At 39.1% G+C, this 21,386-nt stretch overlaps 2 protein-coding genes across 2 annotated transcripts; one reads left to right on the forward strand and one right to left on the reverse strand.

The window, feature by feature from the left end:
• The first annotated feature begins 2,339 nt into the window (after nucleotides 1-2,339).
• LOC121968233 (rho guanine nucleotide exchange factor 8-like) lies at nucleotides 2,340-4,842 on the forward strand. The gene is made up of 5 exons (XM_042518693.1): nucleotides 2,340-3,308; nucleotides 3,401-3,475; nucleotides 3,583-3,855; nucleotides 3,942-4,265; nucleotides 4,337-4,842. Exons 1-5 carry the CDS (start codon nucleotides 3,201-3,203, stop codon nucleotides 4,751-4,753), a joined length of 1,197 nt encoding a protein of 398 aa, XP_042374627.1. The 5' UTR covers nucleotides 2,340-3,200; the 3' UTR covers nucleotides 4,754-4,842.
• A 407-nt stretch (nucleotides 4,843-5,249) lies between these two features.
• LOC122056413 (eukaryotic translation initiation factor 3 subunit L-like) lies at nucleotides 5,250-21,386 on the reverse strand. The gene is made up of 7 exons (XM_042618350.1): nucleotides 20,826-21,386; nucleotides 18,151-18,485; nucleotides 7,756-8,095; nucleotides 6,846-6,994; nucleotides 6,567-6,660; nucleotides 6,226-6,297; nucleotides 5,250-5,529 (listed from the first exon to the last, which is right to left on the reverse strand). The coding sequence occupies exons 1-7, from the start codon at nucleotides 21,384-21,386 to the stop codon at nucleotides 5,485-5,487; spliced, it is 1,596 nt and encodes a 531-aa protein (XP_042474284.1). The 3' UTR covers nucleotides 5,250-5,484.

The following is a 21,386-nucleotide window of genomic DNA, read 5'->3' on the forward strand; positions in this document are numbered from 1 at the left end:
TACTCCCAGAAGCTAGGAGAACGATTGAATAGCCTAAAACAACACTTGTACACTTCCTAGTTCCTGTTTATCTTTGTTTCGTGGGCTTTGAATGTTGTAAGAGGCTTCTCCTCCTGAAAGAGAAATTAGTGCGCTTTAACTTCCTTGGATTAACAACCTCCCCGGTTGTAACCAAGTAAAATCTTGGTGCCTCTTTCTTTTTAGTTTCTTCTTTATTCTTACTTATGCAAGTGTTCTTTTAATCAAGTTATAAATCCGAGAAAGATTTTTTTTTGTTTAACTTATGCAGGGTTTATCCCCCCCCCCCTCTTGTCGGCCGTCAATGGTCCTAACATTCATCACACTGTGCCATACTATTTAAGTATTCACAGTTCAAATCTCATCTACAATGTATTATAGGATATTTTTCTCTAGCGGAATAAAAAATCTAAGATGTTGACTATTGTGCGAGCAAGGAGCCGCTGGCGCTTCCAGATTCATCTAGTGGATGAACCAGGAGAAAATTGTCTGCCTCTAGAATTAGTTGAGTCCAAATCCAAATACTTGGATTAAAAATAAATAAATAAAATGATAAACTGAGGTTGTTCAACCATACAAGTCCATTCTCAAAAATTATAGCTTTTAATTACAACACTCAGTTCTGGAATAATTTGCAAGATTTCAGATCCTTCATTCATGTATAACTTTTCTTTAAATATCAGGAAGATCAAGTGTTTAGTATCTTTTATGCACCTTGCTTAAAGCTCCGCACATCTCTTCGTGGAGATTGATCCTCTCTGAAAGTAAGGAAGATGGTGCACTAACTAAGTAGCTCCAATGTTGACTACAAGAAGATGAAGACCTTAATAGCATGGACCAACCTGCGTGTTAAAAATAGGAACTAGCAGATGAAAGCGTTAGTCACCGGGCTAAAGAGGGGGTCTCTAGCGCAGGCACTCCAACGCTCAAGTCAGAACGGTAGCCAAATCAGAATGGAGAAGAAAATGAATAGTAGAATAGTAATGTGGATGCATGTGTGTGCATAAGCGTACCTGACCAACAGAGAGAATCCTCTTTTTATACCGCCTCTCATAACATCCGCGATGATGAAACGTCAGAGAATATCTGATGTCAGAATATGTCAAATGGTGGAGGATGTATGGCAACTTTTCCCTAGGTAGAGGAAGGTTTCGTTACAGGTATATATCAGAGTAGTACTAGAATATTCTCTGATGATTAGCTGTTATTTTCTGATAGGTTATTGCGATTCTCTAATAATGTTGTCCCCTAGAGAGAGTCCGACCGACCCTGGGGCCAACTAGCTGTAGACTGGCAGCTTTGTTCATAAGAAGTTGGGAGCTGAGTTCGGTAAGTCCAACCGACTCTAGGGACGACTGAGTTTAAGCTGGAGTCCATACCCATGAGAAACGAATAACTGAGCTAATATCCAACTGGCTCTAGGGCCAACTTGTTGTAAATTAGGAGCTTTTACCATGAGAAGTGGGGAGCTGAATGTCGAATATCTGATCGGCTCTGAGGCTAACCAGTTGTAGATTGGAAGCTTTACCCATGAGAAGTGGAGGGGTCAATCGGCCGTAGACTGAGAGTTTTGCCCATGAGAAGTGGAGACTTGATCCCCGAATATTCAACCGGCTCTAGGGTCGATGGACTTTAGACTGTGAGCTTTGTACATGAGAAGTGGAGAGCTGAGCCCGGATGTCCGACCAGCTCTAGAGCCAACCAACTGTAAACTGAAAGTTTTGCCCATGAAAGTGGAGAACTGAGCTCCGTTGAGAGTGATTTGTTTGGCTACGTAAATCCTAACTTTGACTGCTACTGCACATCCCTTTGACTTTTGTTGTCATCTCACTTTGACTTTGATTGTCATTATCACTTCTCCTTGACTTTGACTGTCATCTTACCTCGACTTTGACTGTCATATCTCTTGTCACTCACAATGCACCGTATCAGAGATTATCAACTTAATTTTGCTAATTTTTAAAAAAAATTATTTTCTGCTTACTCTGCAATTGCAAGTTCTACTCTAAAAAAATATTTAATATGCAAGCATTGCAAATGCTGCCATATAAATCTCCATGATAAAGAAGAGTTGCAGCTTGCCATGTTCACAGGAACCAGAGTTTAAAAAACTCATTAAATATATATCATCATTGACTTGCCACATTTCCTCTGTGCACGAAGTGTGCCAGATTTCAACAGCTTCTTACCCTGATCTTAAGGCTTTGGATTCAAGCATTTAAACTATGATTACTGCTTTGTTTAGATCTTTAAGGAGTTGACTCTTCCATAATTCGATAGCAACACAACAAGGAGATTAACATAAAGAACAAGTGGAACACCTCTAGATCGGACCAGTTTATAGCCTTTGGTCTGATCCAGACCTTTGTAACAGAAGACTACAACAATCTCTTTTCCCATACCAATAACTCCATCCCACGTTTGATCCTACTATAAAACAAGGTCAACTCCCCACAGCACAAAAGTTGTGAAGATTTATTTCAACTCCGTCCCTCGTTCCATGTCCTGAGCCATCAAAGATCTCTGCTTGATCATGCATTCAGCAGTGTTCTTAAGGCGAGTGTTCTGTCTTCTCCGGATCTCATGATCTAACAGAGACCGCGAATTGAGTTTAGTGATGGCTCGGTTTCTGATGAGGGGATTAAGCATAGAAAAGCATCGGCACAGCAGTGCGGCATTTGAAGCTATGATCGTCCACAGCCGAGAGTCGAGCGTAGGGCTTCCATTAGAAGGCCATCAGATTGGCTCTGCTCCCGTCTGCTTGTCCGACAAAAGACCAAAGTCGCGGTTTAGTGAGGAAGGAGGAGGAGGAGGCCCTTCATCTGGTAAGTGTCTTATCTCCGTTAGGAAAAACAAAGTAACTTTGATATCAGGATAACTATAATTTCAATATCGATTGCTATACAGAGATGGATCTAATGAAGGAGAGATTTTCAAAGCTGCTTCTTGGGGAGGACATGTCAGGTGGTGGCAAAGGAGTCTCATCAGCTCTTGCTATTTCAAATGCAATCACAAATCTTGCTGGTACTCTCATTTACGCTTCCATTTTGTTCTCGGCAATTTTTTCTTATTAGACCTTGTTTTATAGTTCCAAAGGATTTTCTTTATCTCCAAATTGTTTCCTTCAATCTTTATGGTTGCATGCAGCATCCATATTCAGTGAGCAAGGACGTTTGGAGCCCATGTCGGCGGAACGGAAAGGAAGGTGGCAAAGAGAAATCGACTGGCTATTATCGGTCGCCGATCACATTGTAGAATTTGTTCCTTCAAAGGGTGGAGCCAACGTCGAGGCAATACGATTGCTGCCTTTCTTCCTAGCTTTTTTTCTTTTGGCTTCTTTTGCAGTGCATTAAAAATTTTGTCATGCTTTCCTCATTCGCAGATAATGGTGACTCAACAACGCAAAGATCTCCAGATGAACATCCCCGCACTGCGCAAACTCGACGCGATGCTCATCGTAAGAATTCTTCCTCTCTGCATACAAGTAATAAGAACAGACTATGGCAACGAGTAGTGATGCAAATACAGTTTGTGGTTTTCAATCTTTTGTCCATGGGCTACCAGGGCTTTCTTGACAACTTCAAGGAGCAAAGGGAGTTCTGGTATGTTTCGAGAAATGCCGACGAAGCCGAGCAGGGCAATCCTGACATTAGAGATGATAAATGGTGGCATCCAAAGGTGGAAGTCCCTCCATATGGGCTCTCTGAGGTCCTCAGGAGGTGGCTCCAGTTTCTGAAAGAATTAGTGAATCAAGTGCTGAAGGCAGCCATGGCAATCAATGCTCAAGTTCTTATGGAGATGGATATTCCGGAGGCCTACATAGAATCTCTCCCAAGGGTACACACCTCGCCTAATGTCTATTTAGCTTTGATCTATTCATGCAAATGTAGCGAATTCTGATGGCTTTCTGAGCATTACCGTAGAACGGGAGAGCAAGCCTGGGAGATGCAATTTACAGGAGCATCACGGATGATTTCTTCGATCCTGAACACTTCCTCCAATCGATGGACACTTCGACGGAGCACAAGGTCCTTGATCTCAAGAACAGGATTGAGGCCTCCATCGTCATCTGGAAGAGGAAGATGCACAACAACAAAGATGGGAAATCGGCATGGGGCTCAGCTGTCAGCTTGGAGAAAAGGGAGCAATTTGAAGAGAGAGCCGAGACTATCTTGCATCTCATCAAGCAAAAGTTTCCGGGCATCCCTCAATCTGCTCTCGATATAAGCAAGATCCAATACAACAAAGTAAGAGGCAAAGTTCTTCCATCTCGTTATGAACTTTTTTTTTTTCTGAAAAAAAGTATACATATATTCAGGATGTTGGGCAGTCAATTCTGGAGAGCTATTCGAGGATCCTAGAAAGCTTAGCTTACACGATCATGTCGAGGATTGAAGACATTCTTTATGCTGATTCCCTCGCGCAACATCAATCGAGTGATGATTCAGACAGAAAGCAGTCGTTGCCGGAGGCAGGACTAGTGAAGAGACTGGATGCCAGGGAAGAAGTGGAGAAGTTAAAGGAGGTACCATCGATGATGTCGCTATCGGATTTCATGGGTTGGCATTATGTGGAGCTGGAGGCGGAACTGGAGAAGAAGATAGGAAACATCGAAGACAGTTTGAACTCAGAAGAGAAGTCTAAGGAGCCCATCGACACTGTGACCAAGAAGTACTCCTTCATGGAGAAGTTGGAGAACGAAGGAGGCTTGAGGAGTCCAACATCTCGGCATTAGAAAGAGCAGAGACTGCGAGTTCGAGTGCTAGCCGAGAGGCAAATTCAACCCAAACGGATAGGTCTTAGGGGTGTGTTTTAAGTTTGCAACATGAGCCTCTTATGTAGCTCAATGGCTAATAGCTGCTGCAATCTTTGGTGTGCATAAACCTTGTGAGATCATAATTAGTGTTTTTTTTATGAATTTAGTTTATAAAATTTGACATCTGATTCCTTAAATAATATGCATTTTACATGCCTAACAGTCCGATTAACAGGACAGGTATTGTAGAGTTCCTAGATTAGAGTTTGTTTATTAATTCAAAAATGAAAAAAAAAAAAAAAAAAAAAAAAAAAAGGAGAGAAAATCAATAGAAATGAAGATCGTTTGACAACAAATACCTATTCATTGACCAAATAAAATATTGAGCCCTGATATCTTCAGCTACAGGTAATCACTAATCTGCATGCTCTATATCGATTGATAAAAGGAATTGTCAAAAATCTATAAGACAACATTGTAGGAAACTAACTAGATTGAGCGTATATGTTAAAGAGGCACTCATCAGCCTCTAGAATCCAAAACCATAATTGGTGGGAAACAACAAATAAAGATGTCTATTACATTATGAATGCGATTTCCATCCATGGAGGTGAATACACTATGTGACTAACAAAAACAAAAATAAGGTTAACCCGCAGGAAAATGCAAGATGATGCGAACAAAAAACAGGAAAGCATTTGTCACCATCATCAGTCCAGCTTTACTCTGTCCAGTTCGCTGATCATCTCCTCAAACTGCAGGGTATATCAGGTCAGGAAATCAGAGCAATACCAAATCATGCTCCAATAATAAAAGTTTTACCAAATAGTGCCCCTCACTAACTCTTTTATTGTTTTAACGTTCAATTCAGAAAAACTTTCCAAAATTTATTCCTGCTGATTACCTTTTCTCTTTAAAACCATTTGTTTGAGTTCCTTTTCACTTAAAATGTTACTCTCACATCTAATAATGGATAAATATAGGTAATTTCCATGTAGGTCTACTTGGCAAAGAATGGTTTGCAAGCTGGTTTTAGAATCAAACTTGCACAATGATTTTCATTAAAAATTTACATGTTTAAGTTCCTTTGCACCTAAAATGATCATTTTAGACTCGTAATAATGGTTCATTAAGATAGGTGAATGTCCAATTTAAGAATGGATTAGAAGGCGTCATTGTCATTAAAAACAGCTTATTTGAGTTGGTTGACAACTGAAATAGTCATTTTTGGATCACACATGCTAATTCTGTATGAGTTTGCCCCATGCAAGCTGATTTGGTTTAGGCCGAGGGTAAACATGGGAACAAGATAGAGAAGGGCAGCATTTTTTGGGCAGTGATTTGATAAAAACCAATCAGAAGGGAGCGCTTTGATAATTTAAACACTGTACAAGTATTTATTTGAGAGCTTTAGAGAAATTATTAATCAGATATAAGGCTAGGAAACAAACCTTTAAGATCTGACGCAAAAAGTAGTCACCATAGAGCTTTGATGGTTTGGACTCCACTACATGAATGATGTCCTGCATTGAATTTATTAATCATAAGAAAAGGGTTCGAAGCATAGACCAGATTCCATATGTTGCAGAAAATGGACTTGTAAAACAACATTCAAGTCAATGCAAAAGGATGGAATAAAGAAATGCATAAACACTTGGTTAAGCTTTCAATTATTGCTGAACTCAAAATAGTAAATAAAATATTGAACCCAAAAACACCATGAACAAATCACATGTGCCAACCATTTATTGACAGTAAAAGTCAGATGCTGAGCCAATCACATACAACTTACCTCACTGATGTAGAAGTCTATATCTGCATTAGGAATAATCTTTCCATCACTAGCAACAGAATGCATCTTGTGCTTGTACGCCATCAAAATTGTTCTGTCAGAGAAAAGCTAATTCAAAGTCAAGAAACAAGTAGATAACTGTAAGTCCATTAGTTGACTTACTAATGGTTAGAAAGAAAATTAATCCATGGACCATGGTTACTGCTTGCGAAATAGTTGCAGAATAGAAAGAGAACAGAAGGTTTCACATAAAATATATAAGAATTCAAATATACATACCTCATAGCGGATTCATCCACTTCCATATATGCAGCAAGTTTCCCAATTGATATGGCCGAGTATAACTTCAAGAAACTGCGCAGACTAGATAGTGACTGTTGCTGCTTTACTTCATAGAGAAACAATTTCAACTGGAGCCTGTAAGCATCCTGCATTCGTCATTCAGAATATAAAGCCTGCAAGCTTGGCATAACTAATTAAGAGAAAGTTGCTAGTTCTTGCAAACCTAAACTGATAGTCAATTATCAAAGACAACTACATAAAAAATAGTTTTGTTGAAGGAAGAAGGCCCTTATGCCCATTGGTCCCACAAGGACATGCAGTGGTTTAGTATATAAATATAAATAAGTCCCTTCCTTAATAGCTTAAGCTTTTTGGGCTTTTGGATAAGTAATTAGTAATCAACTTTAACATAGTATCAGATCAGGAGGTTGGGGTTTGAATCCTACCTTGTGTTATGATGGATGCCAGAGGATATGTTTAAATTAAGAGGCTAAATGCCCATTGGCCTCACATGGACAAGATCAGTAGTTCATTATGTAAATATACATAGATTGCTTTACAAATAGCTCAAGCTTTTAGAATAAGTTTAACTACATTACGTACTGTTCAGAATTACATTTAGGCAAACAAGGATAAAACAAAAAAAAATTGATGCAATCAAGAAGCCTCTGAAATTCAAAGTTGCAGTTATACATCAAGAACATGACTAAAAATAAGACTAATCCATCCAGTTAAAAAATAGAACAATTAATTTGCTATGGACAAATGTTTTTGATAAAAAGAACAAAAAAAAGATCTGAGATTAAACTGACAAAAATTTAGTGCAGCATCGAAAGTAAATTACAAAACAAAAAAAAATGCATCAATAAGAATAGATGAGATGAACCACAAAGGGAAGCATAATCACCTGGTTGTAATTTATTAGAGGCTCCTCAAGAACAGGAGCTGATGAGGTGATAAATTTTGGGCATGCATATGTAAAGAGCTCGTCATACACAGTGTATGCTTCATCATCATACCTTAGCATCTTTGTCATCTTCTCATTGTATTTATCCCTCAATTGAATGATTACATTCTCCTCAATGATGTTGTTTTGTGGACATAAAGATAGACAAATAGCCAATAGGGCATACATCTGTTCATTTTTCTTAAGTATCTGATCATACTGTGGCGACTTCTGATGATACTGCTTGTACTTTAGAATATATAGTAGGATTTTATTGAATTCTCGTATTGCTTCAACATACCTTTCAATAAGGCAGTAAAAAATCATAAGTGCAAGTGATAAGATGAAAACGAGCATCAGTGCATACATCATAGCAAGTAGAAAAGAAAGACATGAATTGTAACCAATAAACTTTTCCACAAGGTGTCAACAAATAGATGAATCACAGTTTTAATCAATTAATTTATCATTAGACTCCCCATGAATGTTCTTGCGTCTAAAAGATGAATGTGAGTGCAGTAATTTGGTGATTCTAACAATAGTAGTGCTAGAAAAAATATATATATACAGAAAAAATCAAATTCAATTTGTTTGAAGGGGTCCATAGACAGAGGAAAGAGATTCAAGATGATTCTCTGAATTATAAATGAGCAAGTAACAGGAAGATAATCATAAGAAATTTTTCATTTGTGTAGCAACCATTGAGGCTGCTGAATAGTGTATCTTGGGATCCAGGTCGACAAGGATGTATTAGGTTCTAGTAATTGGTTCTGAAATTCACATGGAAAGGAAATAAATTTCAGTAATGTTTATCCATTGATACGGCAAGTATTAAAAGCTGCCACATATGCAAAAGGGGGTCAAAATGACATGTTAAGTTGGGTCAAAGTCAAGAGAGGTCAATGACCATCTCTCCCAGTCTAGAGCCGATTGGTCACTCTTTTAAGGTCGGATGCCCAAAAGACCGTGACTCGACTGGCCAACCCGCCAAGGCCAACCCAATCAGCCGCCCGGCCATTCTTCCAAAACCAACTAGTCTGCCTATCATAGCAAAGTCAAGCCAACCAGTCTACCTAACAGAACATTCGACGGGCCTGGCAGAGCATTCGACCAACCAATCTTCCTGGCAAAGCAGAATTAAGTCAATCTATTAAAAACCCATTAGACTGCTAGGCTCATCACCCTTTTTTTGTCTCATCTACTGAAATGACCTCTGACATCTTTGTCTGGACATGACCACCTAGACAAGGGTAACATGATCCTCTGACACCTAGACAAGGGTAACATTACCTTCTGGCATCTTTTGTCTTGACATAACCCTCCTATAAAAAGTCCTGCCCCATAGGGGAGGAAGAGAGGAGAAAAAAAAAGGAGGAAAAGGAGAGAGACTCCATACTGCATATACTTATTTTGTTATTTATTCTCACTATTCATTTTCTTCATACACCGGAAACTGACTTGAGCGGTTGTGACTAGCATTACGAACAGCTCACCAACCAACTAGAGGGCGCCCCTCTGGGCCAGGGTACATTTCTCGAGCTTATTCTTCGAGCATTTCATCTCTCTACCATTTAGCTGGCTCCTTATACATTTTTAGGACCGGCCTCGGGTTGTCAGAGTAAAAGGTCGGAGGAAGCTCGATCTGTTTGCAGATTCTTCCAGCGACGAGGACAACTCACTCTCTCCTGGTTTCTAGCTCGAAGTCTCCTCACAGTCAACACCAACACCACATCACTAGCGATCCACTCTTCTCAGGTTCCAAACAGCATCATATTTGGTGTCGTCTATGGGAACTTCGCCTGATTTGGAACATGAAGATGGATAACGCCGGAAAACCCTCTCCCGCCATCTTATCACAAGAAGACTTCGGTCTATAACGGCTAGAGTGAAAGGGATAGGTGCAGAAATAACAAGGGGTGAATCCTTCGGCTTCAGAAGTACCTGCAACAAAATCCATTAGATCCAAGTGATCTTAGAGGTCCTCCACGGAAGATATACCTCGAGATCCTCAGACAGAGTGCAAGGCTCTCCCTCCTTCCTCACAAGATGCAGGTTGGCATCTGAGCAACCCACTTGAGTCGACAAGAAGGGAGGAGAGAGTAGTGCATGAAGTGGAAGATGCCCGAGAATCAACTATAGCGCCAGACCGGTCGCCTCCTAAAAGGCGCTAACGTTTTTGTGATTACCATCAATTCCATCATCATTCTACCAGCGAATGTCATCAGTATGCCAAGATGCTCCGTCAAATGGCAAAGTCAGGAAAAGCGAATAAAGGGTCACCCTCGCTCTCCTTCCAAGTGTCCCTTTTAAGAACATAGCAAGAAGAGCTGACGCTCAAACCAAACCCTCGATCAATAGGAAAGGCCAAGCGACGGTTTTGACATCAATTGGTTGCATCACTTCACGTTGAAGAACTCAATAGGCAAGAAAAGAGAGATGGGCAAATTGGAGAAAATCCCAATCAAATCTCCAAGGTTACAAGAAAATGCCTATCGAAGCAAATTGGAAAAAGTCCAACCACAATGCCAATCGGAAAAATCCGACCGGAACGTCATCGGAGGCTTCAATTGTCCGAACGGCAACAAGTGGAATTCCTACTAACAGCCCCTCCACTCAGAGGCCTCCAATTGACAGGCCTCCATGCCGACCTATAGGCTCCAAGCAAATTCCAAAGTGACATGTCAATAGGCGGGCTCAAGTAAATTGACAAGTGAATTGAACATGTCCAATCAAATTTGGCCATTGACTTTGGCACTGCAGTTAACTTTGATACTCCAATTAAATTTGGCCGATCGGCATCATTCGACATATCCGGGTTTCGACTTGGAACAGCAAAACTGATCGGCTCCACCAGTCCGTTCAGCTGAAGTAGCCAATTGATGTCAAGAAGCATATCCAAGTCTCGAATGGCAGCTGGCAAAAGTCAAAGTTGACAGTAAAAATTTAAAAAAATATTCCGATCAGCAATTACAATTGGAAGCATAAATCCCAATCAATTACAAAAAGGCTAATTGCAAAGATTTCTCTGGATCGAATCCTTAACAAAAGTCGATTGGCTGCAAAGGTATCAAATTCAAATTATTCAAGTGGTAAAATCCGAAAGCAAGCAGCTCAACATAAGGGAACAAACTAAAAAGTTCCGATCGGATCGACATTCCTGGCCGAGCCACTACTCTTATGAGTCAATCCAACCAGCCTTCCTGACCGAGTAGAGCAGAACCAGCCAATATTCCTGGGACAGAGCAAAGCCTGCCAAATTTCCCAGTCGGCCGCCCGGACACTTTTCTTGGTTGACCTGCTAGCCGACTGCCCGAACACTTTTCCTGGCCGCCCATCTACTCTTCCTGATCGAAGCCGATTGGCGTCAAGATATCAAATCCGATCGGCATATGAATGGAACTACAACAAAAATCATATGATCGTGTCCGATCAGCATTTGAACTTCAATAAAAATCAAATGATCAGATCTGATTGACAGCTCCCAAGTTTCAATTCTCAACATGCAGTTAAACTTTCCAATTTTACATCTCCAAAAAAAGGCTCATCAAAAGTCAGAAAGGTCTTAATGGAAAAAGTCTATCGGCAACATTGACAAGATTGGACGCATCTAAAATTCTGAGCACCTTTAGTTCGATCAGCAATATGAAGAGGTCAACCGACCAAATCCTCCAATAGGCCAGGTCAATCAAGAAAACTCAATTTGAGCTAACCAATAACTCAGTTTCAAGTCCACCAACCAGTAATCCTTAAAGAAGACTACTGGTCAAAGTCCAAGTGGCAAACCTGAGCATCAGATTTTCTCCCATTAAAAAATCCAAGCAGGTAATCAAGCACCGCTTGGTGAAAAGCCGATCGGCCATTGGCCGATTCCATCCAAACACTAGACAGCTCCAATTGGTAGTTTCGATAGGCCATTCAACCAGCCTTCTAACGACAGCTCGACCACCCCAAGCAATTTATCCATCTTATTTAACAGTTGGAGGTCGTCGACTCAAGTCATCACAAGAAAAGTATAAACTTAGATTTTAGAATTCAAATTCTAAAATATTTCTTTATCAAGCAAGTAAGCGCAGACTGGACTGGCATTCAGATCATACACCGCGCCTTCAATCTCCAAAGCATTCAGGTCCTATACTGTGCCTCCAATCTCCAAGGCATTAGGGTCTTACACTGTACCTCCAAAATCTAAGACATTCGGGTCATATACTGTGTCTCTGATCTCTAAGGCATTCGGGTCATACACCGTGCCTCCAAATACCCGCTAGGCAAAAAGCTTCTTGGCAACTCCAAATCTAATTAGCAACATCCAAACAACAGCTCCAATCGGCTACCCAATCATCCCAAGCAGCTCATCCATTCGGCTTGGCAACTTGAGATTATCCGCTCGTCATCTTACAGATAAGTCTGAAACTTGAATTTTATACTTAGATAAATATGTATCTCTTTTTATCCGTCCAGTTTAAAAATCAATCAAGTTCCAAAAATCATTCAATTGGCCAAGTCCATTTAACAAAGTCTAGTTGGTTGGAAAATTCCAAATGGAAATTCCAATTTAATATGGTTGCCAATCGGCTTGTGGCATCTCAGGGACCAATTCCCTGCATAATTACAATTCCCTACAAATTGATCACGTGCAAGCACATGCAATTGGAAAAATCTCACTGGGTTCACCCGGCTTTGGCAACGCTCCCAAAGTGAAAACTCCAATCAGCATCACACAACCTCACATGGACAACTAGAAGGACAACTTCCAATCAAATTCAGGTTGAAAAATCTACAAAAGCCTAGCCGATCGGCATTCCCAACCGATCGGCACTCCCCAAGTGAAAAGCTAATCGGCTTAATCAATTACAAATCGAAGAAAAAAAATTCTTACCTAAACCTGGTGATAAGCTTAGTCCTGTCAATCAGACTCACGTCTCCTTCGACTAGACTTGAAGGGAAGGCTTGTGATACGTCGAGTATTATCAGCTGCCACAGATGCAAAAGGGGGAAAACGACATGCTAAGTTGGGTCCAGTGTTTGAAAAAATGCCCTAGGCGGCCGCTTAGGCTTTGTGCGGCGGCAGGCCGCGCCGAAAACTAGCCAGGTGGATGACCTAGGCAGCTGGGCCGCCTAGGCGCCCCTCGGCGGTCCTCGGCGGGCTTTGGCGGCCATCACGGGCTTGACGAGCCTATGTATTTTAGGTTTTTTAATACTAAATCGGATTTGCCAAGGCGCTTCGTCTTCTTTCATCGCCAACTCTGTCTTCTCTCATCGCGACTTGCTTCCGATAAGTTTTTATTTTTCGTTTCTGTTAATTTATTTGTTTGTTTCTCACGTCGCAGCAACTCTCCGACAACGCCGGACGCATCACAGGGCGTCAAGCGTCGCCTGAAGCGTCGCCGATAGCGTCCGGCGAAGTCCGGCATTGCTTCCAACAACGCCGATAGCGTTGCAATGCTTCCGGCTGCGCTGAAAGCTTTCCGCGACGCTACCGGCACCACTAGAAGCAATGTCGCACTTCGTCGGATGCGCCGGACGCAACGGACCAGTCAAGCGACGCTTCCAGCGACGTCAGAGGCCTCCCACAAGGCGCTGGTGGCGTTCACGGGAATATTGCGTTTTTTTTTCTATTTTGTATTTTTTTTTAGATTTAATAAATTAAAACAATTCCGAACTGGGATAATTTCAATAATAAGGTTCATAAAGCTTAATTAAATTATGATCCCAATTAAATATATTTAAAATTTAAATTTTTTATAATAAATATTATTAATTTATATAAAACAAATTTAAATATATAAAATTCTAATAAACATAATTAATTTATATAAATCGGATTATATATATAAATAATATATTTATTTTTTTTAATAGATATTATTAAATATTAATTTATATAACAGATTTAAAAAATTATATTTAAAAAATTCTAATAAATATTATCGTTTATCAGATTTAAAAAATATAAAAAAAATATTTAAAATTTAAAAAATTATAATACATATTATTAATTTATATAAATCATATTTATAAATTTTATATATTATTAATTTATATTAATCAGATTTATAAATATTAAAATTTTAAAAATTCTAATAAATATTATTAGTTTATAATTATATAAATCAGTTTTAAAAATATAAAAATTAAATTAAAATTTTAAATTTTCCAATAAATAATATTAATTTATATATAAAACAGATTTAAAAATATAAAAAATATATTTAAAATTTAGTTTTTTTAAATAAATATCTAATAAATTGTATTAATTAGATTAAGATATAATATATAAAAAAAATATACTGAAACTTGTTAATGTTATATTTCATTATTTTTTATCGTATGGTATAATTAAATTTTATTATCATGTTATTTTGTTATACATAATTTTTTCAGGTTATCTGTTATCATAATGGTAAGCAATCCATCTTCGACAGCATCTGTCACTCAACCCAAATCCGGGATTCTTAGAAGAAAGTCAAATGACATCGGATGGGAGTTTGAGATATTGATTGATCCTAAGAACCTCGATAAAATTAAATGCAAGTTATGTGGAAAAACAATGTCAGGGGGAGTGTATAGGATAAAAGAGCACATTGAAAATATACCAGGAAATGTATCTGGTTGTCGAAAAGCATCTCAAGAAGACAAAAATAAGTGCAAACAGGCTATTTTAGAAGGGAGGAACAGAAAGAAGAACAAAATAATGGAAGAACAAAGTTGTAGAGCAGAGATGGCTATTTCTCTAGACGAAGAAGAAGGTCTTGAAATTGAAAGGATGGATGGAATTAAAAAACCTCTTCCACTTGGCCCCATGGATAGATATGCATCGACAATTGCTCCCGAAAATGCAAGCTCCAATGGAAGTAAAGTGTTTCGCCAAAAAAATATAAATGAAGCTCTTTTCAAAGAGAGAATTCAACAAGTTCAACAATATGTTGGGAGATGGGTTTATGAACATGGAATCTCATTCAATGTTGTTGATATGATAGCTTCAAGCAACTAATGGAGGCAGTGGATCAATTTGGACCAGGATTCAAGCCTCCAACTCAATATCAACTTAGGGAGCCACTGTTGAAAACCGAAGTTAAAAGAACAAAACAATTGCTGAAGAAACATGAAGAAGAATGGGCAAAGAATGGATGCTCGATTATGAGAGATGCATGGAGTGATAGAAAAAGAAGAAGCATCTTAAATTTGTGTGTTAATTGCAAGGAGGGTACTACATTTTTAGAGTCTAAGGAGTCTTCAGACGAGGTGCATACAGCTGAATTTATTTTTGAGTACGTTGACAAATGTGTTGAACAAGTAGGAGCTCAAAATATTATTCAGATTGTAACAAACAATGCCACCAACAATATGGTTGCAGCTAAATTGATGAGAGAAAAGCGACCTGGGATTTTTTGGAATTCATGTGCAACTCACACGGTTAATCTCATGCTTGAAAGTATTGGCAAACTTCCACGATATAAAAAGGTTATTGAGCAATCCAAGTCTTTTACCATTTTCATCTATGCTCACCGTAAGACTTGGTCATTGATGAGAAATTTCACGAAGAAGAGAGACATAGTCCGACCAGGAGTTACCAGATTTGCATCAAATTTCCTCACATTGCAAAGTTTGATTGAAAAAAAAGTTAGTTTAAGGGCCATGTTTACAAGTGAGATGTGGGAGAAATGTAAATGGTCAAAAACAAACAAAGGAAAATTGGCTTACTCTACAGTGATGAGCATGAGTTTTTGGAATGGTGTGACACTTTGTTTGAAAATATTTGCTCTTTTGGTAAAAGTTCTTCGATTGATAGATGGAGATAGAAAGCCATCGATGGGGTTTCTATATGGGGAGCTTCTTCAAACTAAAGAAGATATCAAGGTGGCTCTGAACAATGTGGAATCAAATTATCATCCTATCAGTCATTATTGAGTCAAAAATGAATGATAGACTTGATACATCATTGCATACCACTGCTTTTTTGTTGAACCCTTATTTTTACTATAAAGATAGTTCTATTGCTCTTTATGAGGAGGTCGCGACTGGGTTATTTGGAAATACAGTGACAGCAAAAGCATATGAAAAAATGATGATACATTTGATCCATGTGCATGGTGGAGTACATACGGTGCTCACGCACCTAATTTGCTAAGGATGGCATTGAGGATACTTTCATTAACTACAAGTTCATCTGGGTGTGAAAGAAATTGGAGTACATTTGAAGGAGTAAGTTTTAAACTTTCAGTTTTTAATTAAATTAGTTATAAGTTTTAACGTCTATACTCTATATTCAGGTACTAACTATAATATTTACTTTCTCTGTTTTTTATATTCATACAAAGAAAAGAAATAGGTTGGATGCCAACAGTTTGAATAATCTAGTATTTATCCAATTTAATGCTAGATTGTTGAACAAACAAAAAAGAGAAAAAGAAAGAAATGTCGATGTCCTTGCAAAAGATGCTTCAAATGCACAAGGTTGGATTGTGGATGGTGGGGAAGATGATGAAGTTGAACTAGGTTCCGAGCTCACTTGGCAAATGGTTGATGAAGCAAGTGGAGCATATGAAAATCTACAACCCCGAAGAAGCTCTAGAGTGAAAGAACTTCATGAAGATGATTTTGCATCCGAAGAAGAAGAGGAGGATCACAATAATGATATTGAGTTTATGTCCGATGATGAACAAGTTATTGAAAATTATGAAGAAAAAGAAGTAGAATAAATACGAGTCTATGAGATATTATTAGTTGTGTAATTTTGAATTCATTTTGTTAAGACATGATTTATGTTATTCAACAATTATATTTTGCTTAGTGGTTACTGGTTCACAATGATGTAATCTTGAATTGAACTATTGCTACTATTTTCTAATATTTTCCGCCACTAAAGTTGTTTTAGCTTATAACAAGATTTTAAAATTCAAGTTGGATATATGTTCTACTGTTTACTACATAATTATGATAACTTACTGCATGTTCTACTATTCAACTGTTTCTTTTACTCGTATTTACTGAGTCTAGTATATTTCCTTTGCACAAAACTGTTAGTTTTCTTTTATAGTTTTTTATTTTTTGGTATTGGAACGTATGCATTTATTTCAGCATACATAGTTAGATCTCCATTGCTATGAAATTGTTTAAGACAATATTTAGATTCGCATATAACATTGTCCACAGTCCACATAAAATAAGGTATACCGAGGAATCCGCCTAGCGACGCCTAATTCCCGCCTAGGCGCTAGGCGCTGGTCTGTCGCCCAACTAGCGCCTAGCGAATTTTAGAACTTGGGTTGGGTCAAAGTCAAATAGAGGTAAATGACCATCTCTCCCAGACCAAAGTCCACTTTTTTAAGGCCGACCTGCCCAAGAAGGTTAAGCCGCCAAAAAGTCCAACTGGCCGCCAAAAAGTCCAAGGCTGACCCGACCGACCAACCCGCCAAGGCCGACCCGTCTGGCCAACCCGCTAAGGTCGACTCGACTAGCCGACCAGCCAAGGCCTACCCGACCGACTGACAAAGGACGACCCGACCGGCCACCCGGTCATTCTTCCAAAACCAACCAGCCTACCTATCATAGCAAAGTCAAGCCAACCAATCTACCTAATAGAACATCCAACGGGCCAGTCTTCTTGGCCTGACAGAGCATCCGACCGGCTAGCCTTCCTGGCCAATCATCCTGGTCGACGGGCCAGTCTTCCTGATCGAGCAGAGTGTCTGACCGGCAGAGCAAAACTAAGTCAATCTATTAAAAGCCCATTAGAAGGCTCATCACCCCTTTTTTGCCTCATCTAACACCTAGACAGAAATAACATGACCTTACATCTTCATCTAGACAGGACCCTCTGACATCTAAACAATGATAACATGCCCCTTTGACACCTAGACAGGGATAATATTACCCTCTGATATCTTTTGTCTTGACATGACCCTCCTATAAAAAGCCCTGTCCCACCGGGAAGGAAGAGAGGAGAAAAAAAGGAGGAAAAGGAGAAAGACTCCTTACTGCATATACTTATTTTGTTATTTATTCTCCTGCAGTATTCATCTTCTTCATGCAGAAAATCACCAGAAACTGACTTGAGCGGCTTTCAGACGAGATGATCCCTCAATATGTAAAATTCATTCCTTTGGAAAAGTTACTTTCCTGTTTACTGAAAAAAAACAGATAATGCCCTAGAGACATATACATGTTTATTATTTAGTAGCATCCACTAACCTCAAGTTGAGAAAAAAACAGATGTTCTCTGCAGCAAAGATCATGGCCACGCTTATAATTATAAATAAATAACATAATATAACATAACATACCATAACATTGTCAGTCAATAAGACCAACGTTTTATCTCCTCATAATAAAAAGGAAGACGATAAAACAGCTAACCTTCTCAGCATTAGGTTTGCAAACCCATAATGATATATGGTAGATATGTGGCTTCCAATCACAATCATGTAAACGCCTTGTTGGCTGATGTCAATAGGGGCCAAACACTTCAACCCAGTATGATAATCTCCCAAAAGGCAATGAACTCTCAGCAAACCAATCATGCTGTAATAACCAAGCATTTTGAGGACATTGCTAGTTCCACCTTCATAATCATAACCATCAGTAGCAGTGAATTGTTCCAGGCCTTCTTTCTCCCTTTCCAAGATATCAACAATACTTGATTTCTCAACCAAAGCTTGCAAGTAATTCAATACTCCATATATATTCCATGCCTGTGAACAAGAAGTATGTTGGCTGTTATTTAATAGAAATAAAATAGTGTTAGAAGTTCACAGAATGAATGTAGAGTTGTACCACTATATGAATCTTATTCCTACATTTATCACTAAAGGTCATATATACTTGTTGATGATCCAAATTAGAAAAATGTTTAGTCATATATACTCGTTGATGATCCAAATTAGAAAAATGTTAGATTGATGTGACCATCACTAGTGAGAAGTGTTTGAAACTTTGAAATTCAAAGGAGAGAAGATAAAAAGGACAGCCCGGTGCACGAAGCTCTCGCTATGCGAGGTTCCAGGAATGGATCCATTGCACGCAACCTTACCCTGCTTTTTCCAAGAGGTTGTTTCCAGGATTCAAACCCGTTACCTTTTGATCACAAAGCAACAACTTTACCGTTGCGCCAAGGCTCAAAGGGGAGAAGATGATGAAAGAAAACTTAAGGGAAGATGAGGTAAGGAAGCATCCTACCTATGATTGCTAAATAAAATACTGATCTGCTCAAGCAAGTTACAAAACTTAAGTGCCTCTGCAATGAGGCAACTCATGAGACTAACTGACTAAGGATGGGAAATGCAATGAACAAAGCATTAAGCATGCTTCTGCAAAACACACTAGTGACCCAAATACCCAGTTGGAATTCTTCAGGCTGATAATTTTCAATAAGTGAATGATTTAGAGGGTGCAACAATCTCTTTAAACAACCTTGTTCTTGTAGTGCTATTTCCTAGTCATAATTTGAGAAGCATACTCAAAAGAGATCACAAAGAGAACCTTTGGGTGAAAGATGTTCGGAATTTTAGATTAAATACATAGAATTTAATGCGGTTCATCGTGATCGCATGCCCATTGGAATTCCCTTAGATATCCTAGATCAACAAACTGTAGAACCTTTAGCAATTTATCTTGAAATCCAATTCTTTCTCAATTCCTAATAAGAAAATATATAAATGTTACAAAAATTTCAACAAAATCCTCATTTAAAACAACTTTAAAAAATGGCATTCAACTTATAGGCAGTTGTTCAGATCCAGGACAAAAAAACGGTGATTGATTATCCAAACAATGATCGCAGAGTAACAGTAATTAGATATATATATATATATATAAATGATTATGCTTAGCATGATGATGATGTTCAGGTGATGAGCATGTGACCTAAGGCCACTGCACAACAATCTCTTCCGCAAGCTTATGGTCATTTACCCCTCTTCCAATGGCCCCAATCAAACACCAACAATGTGCCAGATTGAATCGCATCAACCCTAGCAAACTTGATCAGCAGAGTGTTGGTCTCTGCCACCCATGTTGTCCTATCTATCATCTTCCTATTCATTGATGAACATTAACACAATGTGCTTCAATACGTCTTGTGGGTGGGATATTAAAGGAGCCCTCCAACAAATATAGATTGTTTGACACAATTGTAGCTGTCATCAAAGTCTATCGCCACTGTAAATCTCAATATTTCCTCCAATAAGAACCATATATGTACCCTTCAGAAACAAGTAAGCCCAACACAACACTACTAGCCATCTCACTTTGAACATACAACAGACATTGCCATCTTCAGGAAGTCACATCATATGACATGAGAACACAAATTCCACAATTCATTAAGTTGAATCTTTTAAAAATTCATTTGTTTTGTGTCACCATATTCTGAAGAATCTTTTGGGATTTGATATGAAGATATCGTACACAAGATTTCTTGTACTATCTAATGAATTATTATGTAAGACGATTCATAAGTTAACTATCAAAGGTTCACTAATACTACCATTGAGTATATTTTGATCTGACTCAATTTCATTCCACATGGCTGCTTAGGTTGTTCTAATCCAATTGGATGAGGGGCAGGGAGATCCATGAGTTGGAGGAGAATGTAGCAAATAGCCTAAAACACACCCAGACCATGTGCATGAATCAGCATTGTTTAGGTAACAACAATCTTTTTGGGTGTTTGGTTTTTTATCAACACTGTTAGGACAAACACAAATTAATTAGAGCATGTAGTTGTACACAAATGCATGTAGTTTTCCTAACTGGGAAGAGCTTTAAGATGTGAAGGCCTAATGATGTCTGCGGAGATTATGTCAGCTTTAATACTAGAACGAATTATGTTATATTCTTTATTTTAATTATTTTATTTGTTCTGAATTCATTGTGAAAGCATCCTGTATCCGGAGCATTGAGGTGTGGACCTTGTATCACCACAACATCTGTATTAAAATTTCTTCTCAGTTCGTTTAACATCAAAGAGTAAGCAAGTTAGAAAAACATTTTTAAAAGTAAAAAAAATAATATAGTCGTTCCATGATATGAACCTGATCGTACTGCCGCAGAAACTGCAACTCCTCCTCGGTCTTGTTCTTAAGTTTGGCTCGGTACTGGCAATAGGATTGGAACTGGTAGACGAACTCATCCACCATATCCCACAGCCACTGGTTCGGCAGCTGCATGCTAACGACCCCATGGAGCACCACGCCGAAGAGACTGCAATAGTTGTCCCACGACTCCACTCGCTGCTGCCCCGTGGGTGCGAGCCGGGCGTAGACGTGGCGGAACCACATCTCGCGATAAAGGAGACAAAAGACATGGTCGTTGTCGACATAGGGGGCGATGGCCTCGACGGAGGGCCAGGGGTTCTCGCGGAACATGCGGTCGCTAAGCCTCTGGAAGCTTCCCTCGTACATCTGGTGGATCTCGTACACGTTCTTCTCACGGATGTGGCGATACAGGTGGACAACGAAAGTCTTCACGGAATCCGGCACGAAGTTAGGGTCGTAGCTGAGCTCGGCGGCGGCCCCGCCTCCCTGGCCGGAGGAAGGAGGCCGGGCGTACCTGGAGTCAAGCGAACCATCATCGTAGTCGTACGAGCTCGCCAT

This window comes from Zingiber officinale, chromosome 3B, assembly GCF_018446385.1.
Source record: "Zingiber officinale cultivar Zhangliang chromosome 3B, Zo_v1.1, whole genome shotgun sequence".
Taxonomy (NCBI): domain Eukaryota; kingdom Viridiplantae; phylum Streptophyta; class Magnoliopsida; order Zingiberales; family Zingiberaceae; genus Zingiber; species Zingiber officinale.